The sequence below is a fragment of the Mirounga angustirostris genome, unplaced genomic scaffold (genome assembly GCF_029215605.1).
Source record: "Mirounga angustirostris isolate CCGP_5_RB_7025 unplaced genomic scaffold, mMirAng1.0.hap1 SCAF_13, whole genome shotgun sequence".
Taxonomy (NCBI): domain Eukaryota; kingdom Metazoa; phylum Chordata; class Mammalia; order Carnivora; family Phocidae; genus Mirounga; species Mirounga angustirostris.
The window spans coordinates 10,750,167-10,774,509 of record NW_026991721.1 but is presented as its reverse complement, the minus strand read 5'-3'; the positions used below and the strand labels follow the sequence as shown (position 1 = coordinate 10,774,509).

General features: G+C 37.0%; 1 protein-coding gene across 1 annotated transcript; it reads left to right on the top strand.

Moving 5' to 3' along the window:
* Positions 1–7,438: 7,438 nt before the first annotated feature.
* MS4A13 (membrane spanning 4-domains A13) lies at positions 7,439–23,794 on the top strand. Its single transcript, XM_064576606.1, has 6 exons — positions 7,439–7,492; positions 9,880–10,020; positions 13,156–13,212; positions 14,333–14,452; positions 19,037–19,132; positions 23,732–23,794. The coding sequence occupies exons 1-6, from the start codon at positions 7,439–7,441 to the stop codon at positions 23,792–23,794; spliced, it is 531 nt and encodes a 176-aa protein (XP_064432676.1).
* The last annotated feature ends 549 nt before the right edge of the window (positions 23,795–24,343 follow it).

The window sequence follows — 24,343 nt, the reverse complement described above, 5'->3', positions numbered from 1 at the left end:
AAAAACATACTCATTTATTTATTCATTTGCCCAGAAAAATATATTACATTACTACTTTGTGACCAAACACTGTGCTAAGCTATTACATAAAATTAAGGTTTTACATACTTTTTATTTAGGGTAATATAAAACAGGATAGAGCAGGCTTTATCTTAATACCAGTATATACATGCTTTTTTCACATAAAAGTAATAAATGCTGGGTTTGAGTACCAAGACTTCGCTCAAGAAATATAACTGAAGCTATACAAGGAAAACCCAAGTGCGTCCTATATTTAGTGTCTTCCCTCCTCAGAAAAACACAGGTTATTATTAGATTTCTAGAGCTCCAGGACGTCAACCAATTCTAAATTCTAAGACTTAGGTCAAGATTTCATGAAATGCATGGATTCAGAGTTATCTTTCCAGAATCTACAAATACATCATAGATACATACGTATCACTGATTCATGCCAGGCCTACACAACATTTCTGAAAGGTTTTTCCAGAGTCTATTTTGCATTTGTTAAATCCCTTTAAAAATCAATCAGTCACAACTGTCCCCTTATCCCATGGAGCAGATGCTGGCCAAACCCATCCTAAATTTGGGTGACTGGGATGGAAGTGCCAAGGGTCCCCAGGCATCTATTTGTAGGAGAGATTTGAATCAGGAGAAAAGATCTTGCAGGAAGCTTTGAGTTCAAGTATCTAAAGATCAAGCTGAAAGTGCAGGACATGAAGTCCAGTTCCCAGCCTGGGTCAAACCAGATTTGATCCCCATAGAGAAAGGGGGGTTCTCATTTGCACATGGACTATGACGAGGCTCCTGCTCTGTGAGGAAGACTGAAGAAAATGCAAGACTTCGCTCTAAAAATGGAGACCCCTTGCTTGGTGATGACCATTGACAGCAGGCTCCCTGCTCAGCGGGGTGTCTGCTTCTCCCTCTCCCTCTGCCCCTCCCCACAAGCAGATACTTATTATTTACAAGTAATAAATGCTGGAGTTGAGTACAAAGACTTCACTCAAGAAACATAAATATTTCTCTCTCAAATAAATAAAATCTTTTAAAAAATAATAAATAATAAAAAAATAAAAATGAATATCCCTTTACTTGCTTCTACTGCCTGGCTCACTGGTACTCAGTGGGCTGTACCAATCTCTTTCTCCACTCGTGGTGCCTATCCGGTTTAAACCTCACTCACAATTTGACTTTGTTTTCACAGTTCTTGCCATTCACCTAAGAACTTAGCAACACTTATAATCTGGTACAGACTTTTTGGCCAAATATCACTTCATATAGTCATATAATGCTGGCTGCAATGTCCAGTTCTGTTGGTCTCAGCCTATTGATAGTGGTGCTATTGATCTGAATGCCTAAGGCCCTCGCCTGAGCCCTACTACTCATGGCAGCCCCCACAGATGTTCCCCTACTGAAACAAGTGGGGGACTGACCCTTGTGGTTCTTACTGTGATTGCAGGTTGCACCTCAGCAACAACCATCAGGAAACTTTGAAGGACAGGACTCACTACTCACAAGTCTTGGAAGGTCCACAGTATGCCCCAAGGGCCATGTAGCAAGCGATAGAGACAGAGAGAAAGCACAAACCTGGGGTTCTGCCTTTATTAGAGTTGAAGGTAGAGTACCCACAGTTTCTTGGGTTCACTCTTTATGAGTGAATTTAAGACATAAGAGCAGGAATTAGGGCACAGGAAGGGAAAAGCGAGGTCATTCAAGCAGTTAGTTATCTATGTTAACCAGAGAGAGCTTTCTAAAAGGGAATCTTCTGAGGTGGATTGGCCTATTTTTTCTCTAGTTGTTTCGCTAGTAGCTGTGTCATACAGCTGACAATTCATTTATTAGAGAGGGATGCCTTTGAAATGGATGCACTGGCAATCAAAAGCTTTATGTCAGGGACTTACACCGTAAGACAGAGGGGAAAACAAAGTCAAAGAGTAGTACAATGGAGTACACACAGCCAGAACTGGAGCTGAGAACCATCCCTAGACCTTGTGATTTCACCAACAGTATTCTTTACACAATTCTGCGACAGTCAGACAGCACAGCTCTTCCTGAAGGAGGCCTGAGAAAGCAAAGGGGTACAGATTCTGGAGCCAGATTGCTGGAGTTAGAACCGCCACTTGCACATATATAAGCTGTGTAACTATGAACGAGACCCCTAACCTCCCCAAGCCTCAGTATTTTCACCAGTTAAAATAGTAACAATGGTGCAGTTTACGTAGGATAAGCCAATGTGTTAAAGCAGCTAAACAAGAAGGCCATTAGACCAGAATGGCTCTAATGCGTTAATAGCCTACATAAGCAAACCGAAACCAAAGCCAGAATCAATGCACTCCAACCCGAGAAAATTAAACTTAAGAACAACTAACCACAGCTAACTAAGCTCTCTCAAATAAGGCAGCTGTCTAAACTACAGCCGATCAAATAATTTCCTTGCTTTGCTTCCATATCTTCTAGATAAAAACCTTTCCCCTAGCTCCTGCTGATGAGGTGTTCCCAACCATTTTCAATTTGGTGTTGCCCAATTCGAGTCAATGTTTGCTCAAACTCTTCAAATTTTTGATGTATCTGGGTTTATCTTTAAAGTAAAGCACATAACATATTGCCTGGACACAGTAAATGCAAAAAAAGGGGGGGCAAAATAATTTTTAAACTATTAATTAGCATTTCCTTAAAGTAATGTAATAACGCTAACTATATGAAAATGAGTATCTACTACATACATGTGTGTGTTCAAGTATGTGTATCCATATACATATATACTATATTTTATATAAATATACACATATTGCACACCTACAATAAACTCAATTGCTAAGTTTCCCCAGTGTTATACAGATTTATTTCCATTTTTCTTACTAGAATAACATGTTTACACAGAGGAAGTATCTGTTTTGTCCTGTGCATAAGTAAAATGCAATTCCTCACAGCAATTTGGACAAAATATTTTATGCGGGCTTATAGCCGATGGAATCCTTATAATGATCCCCCAACGATGGTCTTAACAACATTGATTATATCAAACATAGTGGTCTCAGCACATTTCCTAGTAATGTCTTTGTTATCCTCATAATGTCTTTGTTGTTCTTAGAACCAAGTCAAGGGAAAGTAACAACATAACCTGCATGGAAAAATATTTTAAATGACAAAAAGTAAAAGTAAAAAAAAAAAAAAGTAAGTTATATTGGATGTCATACCATGACTGACTGCCTCTCCATTGTTGAAGGAAGCAGTTTTGAAAACCAAGTTACAAAAATTAGAATGAAATTAATTCTAAATTTCTAAACCCAGTTTATAGGGATAGAGAAAAGCAAAACTGGTTGATTGATCTGTAATATTATCAAAGGAATTAAGAAGTGCCAAGGAACTTTGCCTATCCCACAGTTTGACTTATCATCTATTCTTGTCTATGTTCATACTGAATATATATGAATATGTATTTGTATTCACTGAACAAATACAAATACATATTTGGTCCCCATCCAAGAAAATCATCAAATCCAAGGTAATTTCCAAAGACTGTTGGGTAAACCTTAGATGAAAGGAAAAGATAGCTCTCTTCTCTCAAAATCAGTCAGGGTAGCAAGTTACAATAGGGAGTCATCTCATCAGAACTGACTCTCATTTCTACTAATTCCATAATCTTGACATTGAAAACACATTCAAGTGAGTTCTTCTACAGCACACAGAATGCTTAGTATTGTCAGATTACTCTCTGCTCACAGACAGGTAAAGCAGAAAAGAACAATCCTAATGTCAGAAACTAAACTGTTTTATCACTTACAACTAAAACTCATATCCTCAGTGATACAATGACCAAAACAAAATGTAAAGGCATTAGAACATCCTGGACATATTTTTTTTCTTTGAATTGAGGGGGCTGCACAGTCACAATGTATAAGGAAGCTAGCCATGAGGCTAATAATAAAGTTATTGAGTTTATAACTGATTTTCGAACTATAAATGATCATAAAAAATCTCGGTGGCTTTAAGATATAATTGTAATTTGGCTTTGGCAAAAAAATAAAAGATAAAAAAAGGTGTTAGTATCATTTAGGCAATTTCGTTATAAAAGAAAAATCAGACTCTATTCCCTAATGTTTTACTATTATTTATGTCTTACTAAATACTTACAGCACAAGCTTGAATTTCAATTTTCCCAAAATGCCAATCAAAATTTTCCTGGAACAAACGAGACTTCATTAACATTCAGTAGCTGCAGGAATGTCTGCTCTCCAGGGACTTTACTGCCTCAGTACGTCCTGAGAGTTGCGTAACAGGGGTACCCGTACTTGCCAGTTAAACTAAGATCACAGTTTTTGCTTGAGGTTCACCCCCCGACTTCCTCATCTACCACATCGGACCCTTCTGTATCTTCCAGCTGCTACCTCTACTTCTTTACACATCTTTTCACACACACTGTTTTAACGACCCTCCCCATCAAATAGAAAACTGATGCCAGGTATAAACTGAAACGTAAACTCACCTCAGCAGGTGGATGAAAAAGTCATTCTGGTGTCTTGCCAAACAGTCTCTTCATTAATTTCCTTCTTCGGCTTCTAACGCTTTAAAAAAAAAAAAATAGGTGGAGGGTAGTCACTGACTCAACTGCCTTTTTCAATATTTACACCTCCTAAAATGCATTTGCGCGACAATTTTCCTCTGAGGACAGAGAAGGTGAGGGGCTGACTTTTCATCAGTGATCCTAGTCGCTCTGCAGCGAATGCACCAGAAGGGCCACTATCAGAAATAGATGTTTGGAGAAGCCATTTCTCCAGACACCCAGCCGTAGTTCCCGCGAGTCTGACCACGTGGTCCGCAAAGCCCTAGTGAGTCTGCGCACACGGCCTTCCCCGCCCCCGCCCCGTACCAGGAGGGGGTGCGCAGGCGCACGAGGACAGCGCCGTCGCTGCTGCCGTTGGAGGCCCGCGTGGCCCGAGGAGCCTGAGGGCCTGCTGGGTCCTGGGCTCCTTGCTGCTTCAGTGATGCTTGCCCGGCAGCGTCTGGGAACCTGGCCCTGAGGGCGCCGCCCGCTGACATCTGCCTCTTGATCTGGGCCTGGGCACTGGCGGTAGGACCTGGACCGGGTGCTGGAGGAGCGCTCCTGGGCAAGGAGACCGGCCCACGCCGGGACTCCGCCCCCTTAGCCTGGGCCTGGACCCAAGAGGGCGAAACTCGATCCTTAGGACCTTGAACAAGTAAAATGAAGGGTAATGATGTCGCTTTGCTTACAGTATTTCTTAAGTGTTGAAAGCTGAAAAGGGGGCGCGGAGATAGAATTCGGTGCCCCCCACCTTCCCTCTCCTGCCCGGTCCATCCTTGTGCAGACCCTGGACCTCAGCCACCCCCTGTGCGCCCAGCCCAGTCCGCTTCATCAAGTGGGAGCCCCTCGGTCGCAGCCCAGGACTGGCCCGGGACATGGAGAAATGAATTCCTCGGCTTCCGGGAGCTCACACTGCCTTGGGAGCCAGTCCTGATCATCCAGAGTTAGACAACACTGTGATGTAGGGGAGCAGGGAGAGGAGTACTGACAGACTGGGGCAGGGAAGGCTTCCCAAAGAAGGTTGCTGCTGGAGCCTTTAGGGCAGAAACCCAGGGAGGGGCTGGATGAGGCCGAGAAAGTGGGCAGGGCTCATGAAGGGCTTTACCGGCCCTGCCAGAGTTTGAACTTCATTCTGAAGACAGGAGTCGCATCTCTGCCAAAGATGGAGAAGTGGCTTCTAGACGTAGTAAGCTCTCTGTGACTGTTCCAGAATTCCTGTCTTTAAGGCAAGTGTAGGGGATGAGGACAGGGTTGGGAATAAGGGCTAAGGGCTTGTTCTGCAGCTGCTCTTTGGATTAGTGATGAGATCACCAGAAAATAAAAACAAATTATTAATTTTTATTTTTAATTTATTTTTTTTTTCTTTTTTTACAAAAATGAGATACTTAACTGGGTTATAGAGTATTGTAGAATGTTTTTCTAAAAAATTCTGACCATCATTTATTCCAGAAACAATATTGTAGAATTTCTTATTTTCTTCCATCAATTAAGCTAAAGAATTTTAAACACATGTGCAACCTATTTTTTCTTGGTACTTCACCTGGGATGGTTTTGGTGGGGGCCTGATGGACACTATAGTGATGCTAAATATTCTCCCCAAGTCACTCATGGTGTTTCCACTATCAACTGTGAGAATTTTTATACATATAAAAAAGGGCTAATTATTTTTTATTATTTTCCTTTTTTCTCAAAAGTGACAATAGCAATCTAGATATAACTTCCTCATTACTTTATATATGAATTCTGTAATTCTATGTCTTTTATTTAAGCATAACAGAATGATTAATCTTAATCTTGGGTGCCTTTAGGCCTGTACCCTTTCTTTGGCATTTCTCAAAGGTGCTGTTTAATATATGAAACTTATTATTTATACTTAAGTTATTAACATATTGTTTTCTCTACTGTCAATAGCTCTTGTATTCTTACCTAGCTTTTTTCTGTCTCTGTACTTTATAGAATTAAGAGATAATCAATTTTAGAAACCAAAAATCAATTTTAGAAACCAAAGATGCATTAAAATAATCAAATCATGAGATTTCAAGGGTATAGGGAATGAGAAGTCATTTACTCAAACCCTCCTTTCGAAAGGACCGAGATTCAGGGTTTAATATCATCCATTAGATGATCACCTGGCTAAGTGGCATGATTCATGTTACTGACCTAAGTAAGATCTGTTAGAAGATGTAGAACAGTGTAATGTCATATCCACAAAGGATATAGTTAATAGCTATTAGCCAGGTTTTCTGAACACCAGAAATGCAGGAATAATGGGGAGGGGGCGGATAACAACAAAAGAACCCCTAGGAGAAGACTTTAGGATTGTGGAAGCAACTTTGGTAAGTTGTCTGATGGCAGAAAAAGTTCTTTCACATAAAGAAGAACTAGATAGCAAGTATGTGACAGAAAAAAAAAAATCACGAGCCCATGATGAATTTAAGTACAAGAACTTGGTTTTGAAATGCAAACATGGCATTATGAATTGCATTGAACTGATTATGAATTGCAAGGAAGTTGTTAAAAGCTTTACTGAAAATTCTCTAACACTGTTCCCTAAGTGTTCATACTTTATCATCCAGAGCCACTGTTTACTACTCAGAGAAAATAACTGTAATATGCCTGTACCTTTTAGCCGTAGAGAGAGGGTTTTCACTTATGGAGGCCATTATTCAGAACAGGTAGATGCAAGCTGATGCCTTTACAAAATTAGGCACAGAAAGAAGAAAGCAATTGCTTCAGAGTTTGGGGAGGTAGTTGTAAAACAGTAGGGAAACAATCAAACTTATGTATTTTCTTTTGAGCAAAGTGTGTATACTTGTTTTGTATTGTTTTGTAGAAGTTTGCTAATAAAAATATCACCAAAGATTAGAAGCATAATCATCTAGAGGAAATGCTGGTAGTATGGCTCCGTGTATGTGTTCAAAAATCTCTACAGCAGATAGTCTTGTTTTAGGGGTAAGTAAGACTTCACTTTGACTAAATTCAGGAATATTTCAATTTACTGAGGATTATTCTTGAATCTGGAGAGGGGCATACTTGGTTAAGTCAAAAATGGGTTTAAAAAAATTTTTTGAGTATAGTTGACACACAATGTTACCTCAGTTTCAGGTATACAACATAGTGATTCGACATCTTTATACATTATGCTGTGCTCATCACAAACGTAGCTACCATCTATCACCATACAATGCTATAACAAGATCATTGACTGTATTCCTTTTGCTGTAGCTTTTATTTCTATGACTTATTCATTCCATAACTGGAATCTCCCTGTATCTCCCACTCCCCTTCACCCAAAAAATGTTTTTTTTAAATACTGATTGCCTTCTACAAATTTTAACTGATCTCATGTCTCTTCATACACAAATATGCGCTCAGATAGGAGCATACTGACTAAACCAACATACATAGGGTAGTAGATAAATCCCAAAAAGGAATAAAAGAAAAAGAAGTATTTTTTTTAAACTGGGAGAGAGATCTCTTGCTGATCTCTTTCAATTACTGTATTGATGTCTGTGTAATTTAATGATTATTAATTTGTCTCTTCAATTATAAACAGAGAGCTTAGCTATCTCTTAATAAACACCAAGGAATTTTGAAGATCATGCTCTTTCACATCTGAAAGAAAAGGAACTTTTCCACCGGATGTGAACTTTTCCTTTGAACTTGGCCGCTGTGTAGATTGTCTCCCACCTGACTGTTCAGCAGAGGTTCTTAATCTCTTTGGAGTCACAGACCCCTTCAGACATAGGAAGAAAGCTCTGGATCTTCTCCCCAGCTTCATGTATATATTGTAATCCTTTGCACTCATATTTTTGTGTGTGGAGAAGAGGCCTATGACCTCCTGAAATGCCATTCATTGGCTCGAGATTAAGAACGATTTTTAAATAAGAAAACCCATCTTGTTCTTCTCCACACACTAGCAACCTTGCTTTCTTATAGAGTTCTTTTCAAGCTTTGTTTACTTGGATATTTCATAGTATTATATAGGACAACCGCCAATTATAAAGGGAGACACTATTTTTCAGGCTCACTTAAGAGTTAGAAAAGTCATGTGGGATTAATGTCCTTCATTCTGATGTGCTTATTCAAGAGATATTTACTGGGTCCCCACTTTTAGAGGCTGGTGACAACAGTGAGATAACTAAAGTCCAGGCTCTCAAGGATTTTGCTATCTAGTAGAGGATTTTCTCCCAATCAAATCCAAAGAATCTCTGAAGATAATGCCGTTTTTCCAAATTCGATGCAGAGGAAATCTAAAATTCTAAATCTATAAAAATGCATAAGATTGTTACTGAAAAAGTCGTCTTTCTATAATAAAAGAGAATTCTCTAAAATGTATCTTTAATATTAGCTGGTTGCATTTATGTGTTTTTAGACTACTTTACAAAGAGCTGGAACTATTAAAGTTAAAGCATTAAATAGCTTTCTATTAAAGTTTATATTAAGTAAAAATAGTGTATCCTCTGAAATTTTTACTTTTTTTTTTTTTTTTTTATTAAGTAGGCTCCACACCCGACATGGGGCTTGAACTCATGACCCTGAGATCAAGCATCACATGCTTTACCAACTGAGCCAGCCAGGTGCCCCAATCCTCTGAAATTTTTAAACAGTAATTAAAAATGTGATTCAGTATATGAAATATTAGTCCACATATAAATTGAGAAATAAATTTACTGGCACATATTTACTTGGATTATAATTATCTTCTTACAAATTAAAGTTGGGTAATAATTCACCCCTCCACCAACTCATCCCCTATCCAATAGGAAGACCTTGTACAAGCAAGTCTACATTGGATATTCTTTGTATCTCTGTGTTGAACTGTACCTCACACCAGCATGCTTGTGATAAAGATACATACCAAATATACCTTGAAGGCAGAGGTAAACCTTCAAAAAGATGCAAAAAGTAGTTCAACCTTAATAATTACTAATATACAAGAATATATTGGATACATGGTTTCCTGCATCCATATAGATTAGTAACCATATTTCCCCCCAAATACCTTCAGTATTCTCCTTTCATGCCATTACTTGATAGGTAGGGAAGATAGCCAGTATTAAGAGTCAGATTGTCAACTATTTTATGGGAGAATTGACTAGAATTATTATTGAACAGTCTGATGCTCCACGAATGGTTGACTCCTATTTGGTAAACCTCAGTACTTCCTGGTTAGGGCTTTCCTTTGGGGCTAACCAGTCCAGAAAATACATGGTAAGTGCATTGCTATTTACCTTTTATCTTTCATAAAAGTATTGAATATTTCTTATAGTTAACACTTACTGGAATAATGTTATAAATTACATGGTTTGGGTACTAATATCATTTTCTTCTCACAGGCTCTCCAGATTATGATTGGCATATTTCATGTTTTCATGTGGTATTTCCTATTGATTTTGTATATGGGACAAATTAGAGGAGTCTTTGGGACATATGAACCTATAACTTACAAAACAGGATGTGCTTTATGGGGAATTATTGTGAGTAGAATATATTTATATGATTTAATCATTCAATAAATACTATTCATGCCACTAGTGGAAGATAGGGAACAGTTAAGTAAATCCCATGTTGGTAATTTATTCAAAATCAAATTCTTTTTTTCAACACATGTTTTTTTAGTACCTTTAACTTACCAGTGCTGTTACAAGAAATGTGGATACAGGAGGGAATACACAATGACAACCATAGGTTGGATTGTCTTTAGATATGTGAAAGACAAAGAATCTTAACCATAATATCCATTAGCATGGTTAATTTTCATATTTAGGATCCTTACCTTCTTCACACAATGTGCCTACTCACACATTTTCTAAATTTGTCATTACCTGCATTCTTCTGTGGTTTCTAGACAGCCATAAGTTAGTAGGAAAATTTGAAAAGTATGGCATCCTCAAAGCTGAGTGAACAAATAGGGAAAGATAAACTATATTAAATTCTGTTATTTTGCCAAATAAGGCTGAGAATTGACCATTGGAGTTAGCAATAAACTTGACAAGTAGTTTCAGTGGAATGGTGAAGCAAAACCTGACTGGAGTTGGTTTAAGAAATAATGGGAGGAGAAGACTATAGAGACAGCAAATAAAACTCCTTTAAGGACTCTGGTGTAATATGGCATTGAGAAATGAAGTAGTAGTGGGAGGAAGTTTGGATCAAGACAAGGTTTGCTTATTTGTTTCAGTAAGTTGGAAGTATCATGTCTTTTACTGAGGGGACTGAGCCAGAAGAGGGAAAATCAATATGAAATAAATGGAGGGAAGGAGGAATTATTAGAATCCTGTACTGGGGTAGGCAAGAGGTGATGAATTTTAATACACAAATACTTAGGTTCATGGACAGTTCATCTCTAGCAGTGGATCTCAATTAGAGGTGGTTTTGCCCCTCAGAGGACATTTGGTGATGCCTGGAGACATTTTTGGTTTTCACAGCTAGGGTAGGCATCCAGTAGGCCGAAGCCAAGGATATGGTTAAATATCCTACAAAGTATAGGATAGCCCTCATAAGAAAGAATTATCCAAGGTGGGTAACAGGATGGAAAGGTGGAGAAACAGAGAAAGGACAAATTTTGATAGGTAGGTAGATGGGATATTGGGAGCTTGTAGAACTTTTCTTCCAATGGTTTCAAATACCTCAGTGAATTAAGAAGCCAGATCATGAGCTGAGAAGGAGAATGGAATAATGAATTGGTTGTTTGAAGAGAGGCTATGAAATAGTCACCTAGAAAAAGAGAGTGTGTGCATTGTGGAAAAGTAGTTAGACTTTCACTAAGATTAAGAGCTCACTTAAGCTTTAGGAACAGAATGTGTGTAGTGAGATATGGGTCAAGATGGTTGTGTGTCTTTCTCAAGTCCTGTTTGGCTGCATGGGTTCAGGCATTCAGTGAGAAGCAGAACTGCATTTAATCAGGATTTGGGTTTAACCATGCATCTGTGATCAAACAAGAACAGTGCAAAGGAGTTGAAAGTGTATATAAGTGAATGTAATAGTTAACCATGAAATTTAAGCTGGTAAAGTAGAGAATATAACAGAGAGGTGAGGGGCTTGATTATAGATCCAGATGGGTTCAAAGAACTGTTAAAGTTGTGATACTACAGGACATGATGTAGAAAGATAGAAGCTGGTGGTCATAGTGGGATACTTGGAAATGAGATTTGAAAGATGTCATCCTTATTGGCAGAAAGAAGCACAAGAGAATGAATATGGGAGTGAGTGACTGAGCTAGGATGGGGTCAGAGGATTAGAGAAGAGAAATTCAAAGAAACAGAAGACCCAGGTATTAGAAGGATCACAATCACACCAAGGTTTAAGAGGTGTTAGAGAGAGAGTGAGACAGAAATTAAAATCACCAAGACTAGAGTGACCAAGTCATCAGTTGATGACTTCAACCAGGCTGGATAGTGGTGATAGAATCTGATGACATTTGATTCAAAGCTGGAGGAGAGGAAAGGTATAAGGGCTAGGAGAGAAAATGGCCACCACTTGAGAGGGCTACAGAGAAAGCAGTGGCCCCTAGGAGATCCTCTGCCTTTATACATTGGCTCACAATTGTCAGAGCATTGCTTTAGAAAACAATAGTGAATTTGCAGACAAAATCCAGATAATGATTCATGTCCCTCAGTGTTTAATTGTACATGTTATAAAAATAGCATGTGTAGCTCCTAGAATAAATTATCTAAAATTTCAGTTAAATTTAATCCAATGCAAAACTGCCATAAACTTTGAAAGGCATTTTGTGAAGCACATGGTTTGGTAATCTAGCTACAGCGCACTCCAGTTTATAATTCAACTTTATGTTCTTCCTTTCACTGTGTACCTCCTTAGAAATCTCAGCTTTTATTATAGAATGAAGTGCTGTGTGTGTAAATTTAAGTTATCCTGGAGGAGTTAGTAAGCTTTAAGGTTTGGCCTTCCTATAAATGGTATAGCATGAGTGCTGTTTTTCCACAGATTATCATTTGACTTAGATCTTTGGAAAATCCGCTAAAACAGATAAGGCAAAAGGAATGTTCCAAGGGAAGTATGCAGCTCACCTTCAAACAATATGGCATAACTTTACACTTCTGGGAAATAGACAAAGTAACCTGGTGTGAAATAATGGAAACTCTTTTAAAAAAACGCAAAAACATGAATTACAGTTATTACTTTAATAATGGCCACAGTCTCAAGAGATATATTTTGTACAAACACAATTTGGAATAGACTCATGAACCACTTTTTTCACATTTGGATATGTATACAAAAATTGCAATCAATGGCTTCATTTTATTAGGAAGGATAGCATTTGAAATGATAATCAAATGAGTTCAAAAAGCATGCACAGATATAAGCAAACTTGGCCCCTGATTCAGGACTCTTTAAGTCATCTTTGGTATATACCACAAGCTGAATTCTGCCCACTGTCCCCTATGTTTCTGTGATTAGGGACCCAGCTATTAGCTTTCAGTTCATGACTATATGATGGAAACTTGTCCTGACCCCTTCTACTGAAACTTCTTTATATTTTGTTACTCTTGGTATTCTAAAAATAACTGACCTGGAAGAGGGAGTTGTTAAAAATACATCTTAAGTTTATGAGCATTATCAATGAGTATTTATAAATATGTTTTTATATCCAGTTTATCATTGCAGGAGTCTCCATAATAAGAGTAGTAAGGCATCCAACTCAAGGCCTGGTAAGTGGAGATGCTTCAGGTATCCTAGAAATCACTTGTCACAAAGCTAAGTAGGTTTTAGTGAGTACCTAAGCAATGAAGGCATCTACCCTACTTTTAAAATAATTAAGTGAAAATCTAGGAGCACATAACTTTTTTTTTTAAAAGATTTTATTTATTTATTTGAGAGAGAGAATGAGCTAGAGAGAGCATGAGAGGGGGGAGAGTCAGAGGGAGAAGCAGACTCCCTGCTGAACAGGGAGCCCGATGCGGGACTCGATCCTGGGACTCCAGGATCATGACCTGAGCCGAAGGCAGTTGCTTAACCAACTGAGCCACCCAGCCGCCCCTAGGAGCACATAACTTAATGTAGACAAACTTTCTATATTAATTAGAATCATTATGTAAAAGTTCTAAATTTAAATACAGGGGTTTTTTTGTTTGGTATTCTACCTTATTTTAACATTGTATGAACTTTACTAGTGAAAAAATTTAATAGGACCTAATAATGCCTTTATATATAGATAAAATATTACTGTAAAACTTCATTTTCCTAACTACCTAGTTTGGGAACAGGATTATATCTTATAAGATAAAGGATCTGTCCAGAAGATCCATCTATGGTATAGATAAGATATTGGAAAGAAAAAAATCTTAGACTCTTAGAGCTAAGAAATCAATGAGTCTGATCTCACAATTGTACAGATAAAAACATATCCAAAGATATTGATGGATTTCCCTAGAGAATGAAAATCCTGGATTAAAAATCATTGAATCTTATTTGGCTTGTTTCTACAAGCAGTCATTTTCCATCTTTTTTTTTCTTTTTCCATTTTACAGTGGATCTCCTTTTGTTCAAATCCCATCTTAACAATCTTTCTTCCATATGACTCAGAAGATTGTAAAATACATTTTTTTGCCCAAATGGAAGATTGATGCTTACTGATGTGATATTTCACTGGTCCCTCCAGATTAACTGGGTTTCATGTAAACCAGGAAAATATTTTATTCTAATGGCAAACATTCCAGCACCTCTAAAGCTTCAGAAACTAGATCAGAGTTTTGACGAAATGATTTTTTTTTCAGCAATACAAACTGTTTATTCAGAATATAACAAGCTTACCATGTATCTTCTTTTCAGATTACATTTGCTTTGATCATGAACATCTTCTGCATAATTGTTGCAGTTATTGCATCAATTCTAACAACAATTGAGTTGTCTTCTTTTAATTCCGTGTCATATAGGAATTATGGACAAGCAGTAAGTGACCATTCAAACAATTCTCTTCCAAGGTTTTAAAGCCTTTGGAGGTAAAATAAGACTTTTATTAGTCTTCAAGAAATTCTTTGCTTTAAGTAGTAAGCTCTTGATTGAAAGTTTCAATTCAGAAGTAATTTTTTTTTTTTTAATTTATTTGTGAGAGAGAGAATGAGAGACAGAGAGCATGAGAGGGAGGAGGGTCAGAGGGAGAAGCAGACTCCCTGCTGAGCAGGAAGCCTGATGTAGGACTCGATCCCGGGACTCCGGGATCATGACCTGAGCCGAAGGCAGTTGCTTAACCAACTGAGCCACCCAGGCGCCCCCAGAAGTAATTCTAACATGATTTTTTGGTAAATATTAATAGAATGTTTGAATTCCTGACATGCCCAATTGAAATAAAGCAAGTAGATAATGTGAAGACTTCAGTGATAAATGTATATGCATTAGGCATGGGGTCACTGATGATTCTCTTAATGAAATAAATGTATGATCCTAGACCCTAAAACCATTCCCAAAATCAACAAAAGAATTCTGTTACTGATGCATATATTTGGAATTGTAGACACCTGGTAATTTCTGGTTTAACACAGAGCTTTTCATACACAGCCTATTTTTTTAAAGATTTATTTATTTATTTTAGAAAGAGAGAGAGAGCGCAAGTAGGGGGAGAGGCAGAGGGAGAGGGAGAGAGAATGTCCTCAAGCAGACTCCCCATTGATCATGGAGCCCAATGTGGGACTCCATCCCAAGACCCTAAGATCATGACCCTGAACCAAAAGCAAGAGTTGGATGCTCAACCAACTGAGCCACCCAGGCACCCCCATACACAGCTTATTTTTGTGTCTCACATGAATTTTGTTTTATGTGTTCAAATGCTACATGTGCGTGAACCTGTCTTGTTTCCATTTAATTAAATATCCAATCACATACTTTGTACCAGAGAAGTAACTGTATTTCTTCTTAAGATAGTAACATTCTCCAGTAAATGTGACTGTCTTTACTGATATCACAACTGATTTATTTCAATTGTGTTGGCTTTAAATTCAGAATTACAGAATATTAGTGCTGCAAAGGACATTCAAATGAGAATACATTAGAGTAGAGCTCCTCTTTATTGTTGAACAACAAAACAAAAAATAGCAACTTGAAAGTTTTAATTCAAAAATAATTCTAATGAGAAGACTCATTGTAGATGAGGCATAATCTTCCTGCTCCCCCTTCCTCAACTTTCCTCTCTCTATACCTGCACTATATTGTAAAGGGGCCATCAGTCGAAGGAATCCAAGCATGAAGAACAAAAGCCTAGAGGACAATGAAAGGATGAGAGAAGATGCAATAGTACCCCAAAAGGGATTGTGTGTAATGAATGATGGATTGATCTAAATAAGTATGCATCAGATTTTCCCTATACACTGTAAGAAAATTCTCCATTTTCCCTGGAAATTCATTCTGGGAATCTTCAGTTCTAATTTTGGCAGCAGAGATAAGGAAGAAGAATTAGGTTATTAAGTGGAGGATTGTTCCAAATTATATTGAGCTGACCACTCTTATTCATAAGCTTATAATCATCAGTTTAAGATAATAATGGCATAATTTCCAGGACTCTCCTTTTGCAAACAGTATTACAAACCACTGTAGACTGTATTTATCTGAACTCAGTATTAACGATCAATTTCACAGTCTCCCAAATGCACAAGTTTCAGTTTTGTTTGTGGTGATTAATTACATGAATGAACTTATATATTAGACCTACAGCTCTAACCCACAATCTTCTCTTAGAGGGATTATAGAATCCTGTTCTACATTTACTAAGGCAGCCAACATTTTACAAGATTTTCCAAATGCCAGCTTTTCTAATATAAGCAAGCTGCTTGGCTAAACCCACAAACTCATCAAGTTATCAGTGTTCCCAGGTAGGTTCAGCTATCCCAAAAAGTGCATGCCTCTGAAACATACTTATCTTAGAGCAAAATGGTTGATATTCTAAATCCAGAACCAGACTGACTTTGTTCAAACACTGTCTTCAGGACTCACTGAATGTGACCCTGTGGACAAGTTTCTCAACTTCCCTATTCCTGAGTTTCTTTATGTGTCAGTAGAGAAAGTGCCAACACGTACCTGTGAAACTGTTTGCCTCCCAGACTCCGGGCCTGTTCTTCTAATGGCCAGCTTGATGTTTCCACTTCGATATGCTTCTGTTGTCACCATCTCAAATTCAACAGATATAAAATGGGAAAAGTTTGCCTCCTCAAAAGTACAGTGCTGCAAGACTCCCTTATTTCAGCCTCTAAAGCTGAAAACCTTGATGTAATCCTTCACCCTTCTCTCCACTATCTCCCAATTACCAATTATTGCTTGCTTATTATTCACTTTAATTTTTATTAACTAGGACTCTCTTAGTTGTAAGTGATGGGAAATACAACCCAAATTGACTTAAGCAAGAAACGGGCTTGTGCTGGACTCAAAGGCTTAAATCGCCTGTCGAGAACTCAGTCACTCTCTCCGTTGTTTGCCTCTTTGAACTTCTCTGACAGATACCTTGCTATTTTCAGGGGCAGAATTTGAGAATAACACTAACAAATACAAGTTAAGGAATGTGGACAAAATGACTTTTTACAATCTTGGCAACAAAGAGGTCACCAGTACTTCTCAGCTAAAATGCTACAATTGTGTTTCTGCCAACAAAATTGGCAGAAACACAATTACCTTATCAGAATTCTGATAAGGTAACTTGATATTTCACACCCCCTATAGCCTTTTCTTTATCCTCCTGGTACTATCATATACTCCCTATACCTGAGTTAAACTCGCTTTATCATTTTCTTACATGTTCATTCTTGCATTCATTTTTTTCTTCACATTATCAAACCACAGGTCATGTGATATGTATTTTAACTTTATTATTGTTTCTATTTTATGTCTCCATTTCTTAATTATTTTGTCACACTTTTAATTTATGCTATTACATTTTTTTCTGGAGCAAGATAAGTTACAAAAAAACTAGTAAATGAAAATTTAAAGCTGCTTAGAATGTTGCTTCCCTCCATTTTTCTCAATCTTACTCTTATTTACAATGTCTTACCTCATTATGAAGCCTTCCTGGATATGAATGGCTTAGGGCAAACCTCCTGTCCCCTAAAATTCCTGAGCAAGTTTTTATCCATTCTGACATATTTAACCTTATTATATGTTACCTTATATTATCTTTCTGTCTTTTCTACTTGAATATAAACCTTGAGAAAGCAGGAATTTTTTGTCATTTCATTCTTACTGTCTACTCCCTACCACCTAATAGTTTCTTGCATAAAAGATATTAAATAAACCCAAAAACGGAAAAGGTGGAAGAGAAAGAATTGAAGGAGAGAGAATGTAATGTTATTCTTTCCAGGTCTGAATATCATTCTTGTCTTTCTATAGCCAGCACAAAAACTACATTTATTTTCAGGATTAGGACCAATATCATTCATCCTGATATGTAGTTGAAAATATCTTTCTGATCACAACAGAAGGGATCTGCTTTATTATCCCATCAAAATCATAATCACTGCATACTTCCAAGTGAGATGTTGTTTGAGGATTTACTCATCCTTCCACATCATGTTACAGCAATTTCTATGTGAGATTTTTATCACTGCACATACAAATTTCAGTAAGTCTGTAATTAGTAACAATTGTTTTAATACATGAGAATTGCTTGATAAAATCCCTTAGTAGCTATCTTATCACTGGAGATAGAGTCAAATCTTATTGACCGAAGAGCTTGGATAGATGCCGGGAATGGCCAGCAATCCCTGTACCAACGGATGAACAATGACTCCAAACTTCGCTGTGAAAGAGAGGAGAAGGCAAGGGGGTCAGTGCTCAGAGATGAAGACCCTTTGCCCTTCTATTCTCCCACTTTTATTGGTCCTTCAGGATAATCATAGATCTTGATCACTGTTTCTCAAGCATGTGATGTGTGACAAGGGGTCTTACTGCAACTAGGAGGATCTGTTTATGGGAATGATATGATATGCTAATCTGCGTGTTCTACAAGTTCTGCTAAACATAGCCTAGGGGACAGTGCATACACCTCTTAGATCACAGGGCAGCTGTTTGGGCTAAGAAGGCTTCAGGGAAGGCAACTCCCCACGGCATCCCTATGGCAGAGTGGTCACGCAGGCCTCAGCATTCCAAAGGCCTACGCCCTTCTCCGAAACCTTCCCTCACCCCCAGTGGCCTCTGTGTTACATTTTAGCAAGCCAGGTATTATGGATGATTTCATGCTCTACATTAACCCCAACAGATAGAGACTCTGTCATGAAGAGAATAATGAGAATGAAGAGTTGTAAGAAGTGAGACAAGAATGCTGAGTGATGAAGACCACCAGTGAAAGCTGAAGATAATGAGCTGGGGGAATTAAGGGTAGGAAAAGTGGAGTGGAAGGCAAAGTAGTAGAGATGACTAGGGAAGTCGAATGGTGAAAGCAGCTTATTTATTTTTCCTATTTTCCTTGACTCTCATAGTAGGAGCTCCTTCTGTGAACATATTTATATTATACTTATTAAAGATAATGCAAGATTTCTCCCTATTTTCTGGTTTCAGAAACTTGGAAGGGAAGTTTCACGGATTTTACTGATGTCTTACCCCTTGGAATTTTCTATTGCATTAACATACTCAATCTTTGGCTGTATTGGTTTGGTAAGTGTTTATCTACTCTGGCAAATCAAGAGATGCTGATTTCTAGCACATACAATCTATAAGAAGATAATACAGTATGTTAGAACTCATGAAAATGGAATATGTCACCATATTTCCTTTAAAATTTTCCCTTATTTTTATTGTTTATAAAGTTATGAAAGTAATACATGAAACTATAAAGTAAAATTATAGAGTAAAAAGTAAAAAGTTATTGTCCTCTTACTGTAGTCCTCATCATACCCACCCATCCAAATCTAAACAAAAAGACACAAACACACACACTATACAGTTTTCTTGTTTACTAATTGTGTGATCATATTCATATTGTTTGTCACATGATTTTTCCCAACTATCATAAACATCTTTTCATTGTAAAACAAAGCAATACCTTTTAGTAGCATCATACTTTTCCTTAGTATTTATTTTGACATTTTTTCTTGCTGCGTCTTTAGTTTTTTTCCAGTTTTTTTTTTTATTATAAACAATGATCTTTACATGTACGACTAGTATTTCTGTAGGTATTTGATTCCTAGAAGTGTAATGACAAGTTTGATAACATTCCTAAATGTTGTAATAATACACAGTACTACAAAAGTTTATGAGAATGATTATTTTATACAAGCTTTAAAAAAAACTAGATATCAGGGTACCTGGGTAGCTCAGTTGGTTAAGCGTCCAACTCTTGATTTCTGATCAGGTCATGATCTCAGGGTCATGAGATCAAAGCCTGCGTAGGGCTCTGCACTGGGTGTGGAGCCTGCTTAAGATTCTCTCTCTCTCTTTCTCTGCCCCTCTCCACCCCACTCTTGCATGCTGTGCTCTCTCTTTCTCTTTCAAGAAAAAAAAAAAAAAGAAACTAGATATCTACATTCATTCATTCTTTCACAAATATTTATGGAGGGCCTACTATTTACTAGGCATTATAATAGGCACTAAGGATGCAATGATTAACAAGACAACATCCCTAACATCAGGAAGTTTCCTCTTCAGTGGAGAAGAAAGACAATTAACAAATAAATATATATCTATATCTATGTAAATATAGATATATATTTAGGTATGTATAAATTATAAACAATGATCTTTACATGTAAAACTAGTAAGTATTTGGATTGGGTTAAAGCCCACCCTAATGAGTTATTATTACTTCATTACTGTTTTAAGGACTCTATCTCCAAATACAGTCACATTCTGAGGCACTGGGAGTTAGGACTTTAACATATGAACTTTAAGGGGACACAGTGTGGCCCTTAACATGGTGTTTAAGCAAAGCCTCTGACCAGTCATTGGCTGACTACTTATGCTGACCAGGGGAGAGCCCCATTAAACCAGTCTTAAAAATAAAAACATGAATTTAAAAAAATGAAAAACATAAGTAGATATATCAAAGGCCACACACTGCAAGGGACACAGACTCCACAAAATTAGTACAGGCAAGTCACAAAAGGCAGTAATAACAACCATTCTGGGGGGAAGATAAGGGAATCAGAATCCAGAGTCACTACACTATATTGTCTAAAATACCCATTTTTCAACAACAACAAAAATATGACATGCAAAGAATAGGAAATGGTGACATATACACCTGAAAAAAAGCAGTCAGTAGCTACAGTTTTTTGGAGGAAGAGAATGACAAATGTTGGGCTTCACAAACAGAGACTTTAAAGAACTAAAGAAAAAATGTTAAAAAATGAACATGTTAATTAACATTAACATTAAAAATGATGATAATGATTCATCAAATAAGAGTATGAATGTCTATTACCTTGATTGTGGTGATGGTATCATGGTATTTACATATATTTAAATTTGTCTAATTGCACCCATTAAATATGTACAGTTCTTTGGATATCAGTTATACCTCAATAAAGCTATTAATTTTTTTATAAATAATAATATAAATAAAAGAGATGCTAATTATTAAAAAGAACTAAATGGAAATTCTCTAGTAGAAATACAGTTGCCAAAATGAAAAACTCACCAGAGGGTCTGAATAGCAGATTTGTGCTGACAGAAGACAAAATTAGCAAACATGATAGAATGATATAGATCATCCGATCTGAAGAACAACAGGAAACTGAAGAAAAATTAATAGTGCCTCAGAGATCTTTGGGACACCATCCAGTACACCAACGTATGTATAAGAATCCCAGAAAATGAGGGAACAGGAAAAATGCTTGAAGAAATAGTGGCCAAAATTTTCCCAAATTTTATGAAAAATATTATTCTGCATATGTAAGAAGCTCAATAATCTCCAATTAGAATAATCACAAAGAGATTCACTCCTAGACACCTGAGAACCAAACTGAACTAAAAAAGAGAGAGAAAATCTTAAAAGCAGCAAGAGAAAAATGATTTCCTGTACAATAGAACCACAGTGAGATTAACAGCTGACTTCTCATCAGAAACAATAGAGGCCTGAAGGCAATGAGATGGCACATCAGAGTGTTGGAGGAAAACAGTCAAGCATGAATTCTGTATCCTTTAACTAACATTCAAACACAGAAGGCAAATAAAGACACACACAGGTGAGCAGACAGAGAATGCATGGCTGGGAGAACTGCCTTACAAGAAACACTAAAGGAAGTTCTTTAAAAAGAGGTGATATCAGATGGAACTCAAAAACACATGAAGAAATACAGAGCCATCAGTAAAGGTAATTATTGGAGATGACTATAAAAAAACAATATAAATATACCTTTTGTGCTTCTCTTAACTGATTGAAAAGACAGTTGCATAAATTGCACTGGGCCCACCCAGATAGTCCAAAATAATTTTATTTTAAAGTCATGTTATTATCAACCTTAATTCCATCTGTCACAACTACTCAGCTTTACCTTATAGCATGAAAGCAGCCATAGACAATATATAAATGAACGGATATGATTTTGTTCCAGTTAAACTTTCCAAAACAGGTAGTGAAACGGATTGGGTCCATATTCCAGAGTTTGCCAGCCCCTGTTCTATAGATATATATTGTCTCCTTTTTCCTCTGAAATTTTAAGAGATAAGATTATAAAATTAAAAACACTGTATTGTTGAGTATATAACATGTAGGTGTAATATATATGACAATAATAGCATAAAGGAAGGTGGAAGTAATAGAGCTACATGAGAACGAAGTTTCTATATTTTACTGGAATTAAAGTAGCACGCACCTGAAGCAGTTTGTGATAAATTAAGATGCACATTCTAATTCCTAGACTAATGACACTAAGAACACTCAAAAAATATAGTAAGATAACAAAGAAATTAAGATAATATACAGAAAGTATTAATAGGCAAAGGAGGAACATAAAAAAACACAAGACCTATAGGAAACTAATAGCAAGGTATTCGGCATAAATCCAACCATTTCAATAATAACATTAAAATAAAACTACACTGAGATATTCATTTCCTAACAGAATGATTAAGTTTCAAAGTACAATTCTAAGTGATGATAATGCCGATGGATAAAAGAAACCTCTCCCTCCTACTTGGAATATAAATTATTACAGCTTTGAAAACTTTTGGGGCATCATTATGGAAAGTTGCACATACCCTATCAGTAATTTTATTTATTTTTTATTTTTTTAAAGATTTTATATATTTGCTAGAGAGAAAGTACAAGCAGAAGGAGTGGCAGGCAGAGGGAGAAGCAGGCTCCCTGCTGAGCAAGGAGCCTGATGCGGAACTCGATCCCAGGACCGTGGGATCATGACCCGAGCTGAAGGCAGACGCTTAACCAACTGAGCCACCAAGGCGTCCCAGTAATTTTAGTTTTTAGTATATACCCAACAGAAATATGTGTACATATGTACTAAGATACACTTCCATGAAAATACCAATATATTCATAATAGTCCCAAAGTGGAAACACTGCAAATGGGTGAATATATTGAGTATATTACTCTAATAAAATTCTACATAGTAATTAAAATGAACTGTACCTATACTTAACAACATGGATGACTCTCCCATATATAATGTTAAATATAGAAAGTCAGACCCAAAGAATGCCTACTTTATGATTCCATTCAGATGAAGTTTGAAACCAGGCAAAACTAAAGCTGAATTATAATGTTTACAGAGAGATGCAAGCTAGTAAAACTGGAAAGAAAAGAAAAGATTAATTACCTAAAGGTCAAAATCACAAGTTACTTTTGGAAGGAAGAAATGGGTAATGGGAAATATCATGACAAGGTAACCTTTGGGGTGCTGGCATCTGTTCATAGTCAAGAAGAATTTTTTGTTGTTAAAGTTTGGAAGTATGCCAAAAAGTCACAAGTGTCTGGGGCACCTGGGTGGCTCGGTTGGTTAAACATCCAACTGTTGATTTGGGGTTGGGTCTTGATCTCAGGGTTGTGAGTTCAAGCCCCATGTTGGGTGCCACACTGGATGTGGAGCCTACTTTAAAAAAAAAAAAAGTTACGAATGTCTAGTAGGAATTAAGAAAGTGGATTGAAGTATAGTTGGGACACCAAGAGGACACATGGTACTTTAAAATTTTATTCTATAAACATCAGCACTTTTTATTTTTTTTAAAACTAAGTATTTGTTACATGTATGATCTTAGGAAGCATGATATGACTTATAAGAGGTTAATTTTTTTTTTCAGAGTCATCATCATAATGAAGATACTCTCACAGCTGTTACAGAGGAAGCTGAGAGCACTTTTTAAAAACCTTAGAAATGTGAGATTTTTCCTGGTGCTCATACCTGATGTGGGCATGATATCTGTATAACAAGGCTGCTACAAAGCCCACAGATTTTGTGCAAAAGAAAATACAAACAAGTTGGATTTTTCTTCTTGGAATTCAAAAATTTCTCTGCACATATTTTTGTAGGCTCCAAGTAGAAAGCTTTCCCCTATTTAAATATATTATTACAGGAAAAATTTATTTTCTAGGTACTCTGAACCTGTCAACTCTGTCTAACTCTGAAGCTGTCAACTCTCCCTAATAGAGCTTTTGTAAGAGACCATAAAGAAAGATTTGTGATTGTCTCTAGAGTACAGGCAATAAAGACTTGGAGCACGATACTATGTAATTCTCAGGAAAACTTTAAATAATTTATGCCCCTACAAGAGTACATTTCAGTATGAGTTCTTCTACCTGAACTAGCTTCTACCTGCATCCAACTCATAATCCCTTCATTGTTTTTCTTTGACTGCTCCTGTCCTCATTAAAGTTCCTTTCTGCCCTGAAAGTCTCTACTGTCTTTCTTCCCT

Excerpts from the sequence above, each read along its gene's own strand:
- MS4A13 (XM_064576606.1), top strand. The coding sequence starts at position 7,439 with ATGGCTCCGTGTATGTGTTCAAAAATCTCTACAGCAGATAGTCTTGTT. Across the intron at positions 10,021-13,155 it reads GTGCTTTATGGGGAATTATT|TTTATCATTGCAGGAGTCTC; the intron begins GTGAGTAGAATA and ends TTTTATATCCAG. Across the intron at positions 13,213-14,332 it reads GGCATCCAACTCAAGGCCTG|ATTACATTTGCTTTGATCAT; the intron begins GTAAGTGGAGAT and ends TCTTCTTTTCAG.